Source organism: Drosophila pseudoobscura, chromosome 2 (genome assembly GCF_009870125.1).
Source record: "Drosophila pseudoobscura strain MV-25-SWS-2005 chromosome 2, UCI_Dpse_MV25, whole genome shotgun sequence".
Lineage (NCBI taxonomy): Eukaryota > Metazoa > Arthropoda > Insecta > Diptera > Drosophilidae > Drosophila > Drosophila pseudoobscura.
In genome coordinates, this window is record NC_046679.1 from 31,551,656 (window position 1) to 31,555,775 (window position 4,120).

At 41.2% G+C, this 4,120-nt stretch overlaps 1 protein-coding gene and 1 long non-coding RNA gene across 2 annotated transcripts; both read left to right on the plus strand.

Moving 5' to 3' along the window:
- Positions 1-495: 495 nt before the first annotated feature.
- Positions 496-2,338, plus strand: LOC4803320 (muscle M-line assembly protein unc-89). The gene has a single exon (XM_001360046.4). The coding sequence runs from the start codon at positions 620-622 to the stop codon at positions 2,216-2,218; it is 1,599 nt and encodes a 532-aa protein (XP_001360083.3). The 5' UTR covers positions 496-619; the 3' UTR covers positions 2,219-2,338.
- Positions 2,339-2,911: 573 nt separating this feature from the next.
- On the plus strand, positions 2,912-3,692 carry LOC117185593 (uncharacterized). The gene is made up of 2 exons (XR_004471097.1): positions 2,912-3,170; positions 3,237-3,692. It is a non-coding gene; the product is annotated as an uncharacterized lncRNA (long non-coding RNA).
- Positions 3,693-4,120: the final 428 nt, after the last annotated feature.

The window sequence follows — 4,120 nt, forward strand, 5'->3', positions numbered from 1 at the left end:
ATTGACGTTTATATGTGACTGGTGACTATTCGAAAGTTAACATGTGACTGGCAATTCGACATTCACATGTGACTGACTGATTTAACGTTCACGCGTGACTTGAAATGTTACGTTTTACAAGGGAATATCCACGTAACGTTTACACGTGACTCCCACTGTGACGTTTTCACGTGACTGGCAGTTCGTCAATTAGACGTTTTCGTGTGAGTGACGATTTGAAAGTGCACATGTGACTCGCAATGCGACATTCATGTGTGACTGCAATGTCCTGATATGATGTGGCTGATAATTCCACGTTCTTAACGTTTACACGTGACTGCCAATTGGACGCTTACACGTGACAGGCATTGCAACAATCGAATAGCATTTCCAAATTCTGTTTGACTGAAACACTTGATTAACTGAATTTCTCAACTCATTTCCAAAATAAAATTCGAAAATTCGAAAATGCGAAAATTTACCCTTGAAAAAGTACTCTAAAAGAATATACAAATCAGAAGTAGATACAAAATCGTGTAGTACACTCAGATACACCTATTGAAACAACGAAAAATTTCTCTAGTTAATAATTATTATTTTTTCTTTTCCGAATTCGAACAAATTTTCGTAGAGAGGAACGATGAGTGCGGACGAAGGCAAAGCGAAGCCCAGCGTGTACGAGCATCTGATGCATCACAGCATCAAGCGTCAGTTCGAGCAGAATGGCACAATGTCGGCCCTGCGCAGTGGAGTGCATGTGAAAGTCCTCAAGATGATCAAGACGAATCTAGGCGGCAGCAAAGATGAGCCTTTGGCCGGGCCTGGGGTAGCCCTAGGCCATGATTCATTCAAGGAGAATGGTCTATCGAGTCTCATCAACCAACTGATGATGGAGTACTTTGAATGGTTCGGCTATAGGCATACAATGGAAACATTTAAGATGGAGACGGGTGAGAAGATCCTCCCACGCCAGGAGATCGAGGGGCGACTTGTCGGGAAATTCCAATTGAAGGATGTTCCCATTTTGGTGCAATTAGTATTACGAAATCAGGATAGTCCTCCGAAGAAGAACTTAAAAGTGACCCCAAAGAAGATTGTGAAGCTCCCACTGCCAGTAGCAAAGAAGACGATGAAGCGCCAACTGCCAGAGAAAGCCATGAGGCACCTAATTCCAGAGAAGTCCGTGAAGCAGCAGCTGTCAGAGAAATCCGTAAAGCAGAAACTGCCAGAGAAGTCCGGGAAGCCCAAACTAGCAGAGAAGCCCGTGAAGCAGCAACTGCCAGACAAGTCCGGAAAGCAGCAACTGCCAGAGATTTCTGGACGCAAGATCCAACTCCCCGAGATATCTGGACGTAGGCTGCAACTCCCTGAGAATTCCATACCCGAACGTTGCCCCAAACTGAAGGAAAAGCTCGAGACTCTGCGAACCCTGAAGGAAACGGCCAAAACGGATTGGAATATTCCTGTTTCGAAATTGGTGCAAAACAATCGAAAACTCACTCAAGGCCAGATCAAAAAGCCCGACACCGTTGTCAAGACTCAAATGAAAGAGAATCCAAAGGCATATTTTGCAACTCCCCGAAAGGAGACGCCGGAGAGTAGGCCCCCCGTCAATAGCTCAGAGTCGGATGAGCTTCCCAGCTACGATGAGCATAGCGATGCCTCATCCGATATACCCGATAGGCACTACTACGTCGAGGAGGAGCCACCGGAGGTCAGCTACGCCCCAGGACATGGCGAAGAGGGGCCCTACATTGACAAGCAGAACAAGGCCGAGACGCTCTACCAGCAGTATCAGGATGAGAAACCTATCGACACATCGAAAGGGATGAACAAACAGAAATCGATAGCTTCCAAGCATCCGCCATCGAAAAAATCAGCGCTAACAACCATCAAGAAATCAGCCATCAAAAGTAAGGCTTTCGATGTTCCCGAGTTTATTGTCACGATGCCATCAAGGAACAAAGCCAGCGACGGCCTGGATCTGAACAAATTGATGAGCTGCAAGAACAGATCCCCTGGTCAGAGCACCCCCGGTAGGAGTCCGCTCTGGAACAAGATGCCCGTCGAGGGGGACGAGCCCAGTCTGGCAGTGACCAAGCCCCAGTGTCCGGAGACCCACATCAATGGCATTGATCTGGACAGCAGCTCAGAGAACAACGAGTCCAGCGATGAGGATGCTGCCGGAGATGGTTACCACAACGACGACGACAATACTAGCAGCGATGAGGATGATTAATTCCCATGCAGATGCCAAAACACTGGAGATTCCTCTTTTATACCAAATTTTTAAATTGTTCTTCTGGATTTCATTTTGGATCTACGATCAAATTAATAAATTCGAATGGTACAAATTTAATGGTATTTTATTGGAATTTTTCTAGAGTATTGTAGTATTTTATTGAGTTTTCTTATAGTTTGTGGTATTCATTTAGTATTTTGGTTTATGGTATTTATATTTAATATTTATCTGGAATTTTGATCGTATTTTTTCTGGTATCATTATTGTATTTATTAGTATAAGTATTTATCTGTTAATTTTGTGGTATTTATATAGTACTTTCAGTGTTTTATGGAATTTATTTAGCATTTTACTGGCATTTATTATCAGGTATTTTTAAAATATTTATTTAATAATTAATTAGTATTTATCCGGTATTTATTTCGTATTTTTCTGGTATTTATTTAGTAGTCATCTGGTAGTTATTTAGTATTTATCTGTTTTTTATAGTGTTTTTTTCTGCTTCGATTATGGTATTTATCTGGTATTTGTGTAGTATTTATCCGGTATCTATTCATTATTTAGGTATTTTTGGAGTATTTTTCGGGTATTTATTTAATATTTATCTGGTATTTTTATAGTATTTGTATTTTGTATTTATCTGGTATTTTTACTTGAACTTTGTGATATTTTCTAGTATTTTGCTGGTATTTAATGGAAATGTTGTGCCTATGATATCTTTAGCTTTACTCTAGAGTCTTATGCCATCTCCCAGCCCACTTCTAAACAGGTTCACGTCTCACTCTCAACTCCAGCGCCACTCAGTTCTATTCTCAGTTCCTACTACCTTCAAATTGTGTATCGACCAACCCTCCTTGGACGACCCTTGTAGCACTGCTCATTTCACGTGTCAAACACAATGGCCCCACAAGGAGCGCCCCCACTCGGTCCGGCCCATCTCTATCTCAATGTGAGTCAAAGCCCATAGGGCGCACCTTCATCCTTTCAACATCTGCATAAAATCAATCAAATTTAGTGAAATGCTTAAGAGGTTGAGGAACGGATATCCCCAGCACCAGTGGATAGGGCTAATTAATTGATGGACGATGTCCTTGCTGGCCTCCGTCTCCAACTCAAGCTTGGATCCCTGCCCTTTCTGGGGTTTTGTTGCAACAGTTGCAACTGTCATAATATTGACTCATTGCTGGATGTAATTAATGGTGTTAAGACTCGCACGCCATTTTAATGCAATCCAATTGACAGGCAGCATCCGTTTTGCGTTACTGCATTTCCTCCAGTCCCGCCACCTCCCCCTTCCCCCCTTCAATCATTGAAGCCATCTGGGGGATATTGATTTCAATTATAATGATGTAACACAATGGCCAATGGAACCCCAAAGGCATGTTAACTAATTGTTAACCTACCGGTTTGCTGTTGCGAATATTAAACACTCGTAGTACCCGGTAGGAGCGGCGTACTAGAGGAAACTCCAGCCAATATAAATTAATTGAATCGAAAGGAAATAGATTCTTATCGGGCGATTAATGTTGAATGGCAGGCAGAAGTTTGTGATTGGAATTGTTGCTTAATAGTTAAGGATATATGTATGTATTGAGTTTCAGATTTAAGGGAGCGATAGTGTTGAGATACTTTCGATGTGCGTTATTCTACTTTCAGTGCGATATTATTTTTGAGAACGGATTTATTCATTTAGTTTTTTCCTAATAAGTTAATCAGAAGAAAATCCTTTCATAAAACACCAGAAAACTACTATAAAATACTAGAAACATACCAGAAAATACAATAATGCATCAGATAATACTGGAAACCAAACGGAAAACATAATAATTTATAAGAAAATACTGGAAAAATACCAGAAAATAAAATAATGCATCCGAAAATACTAAAAACGAAACGGAA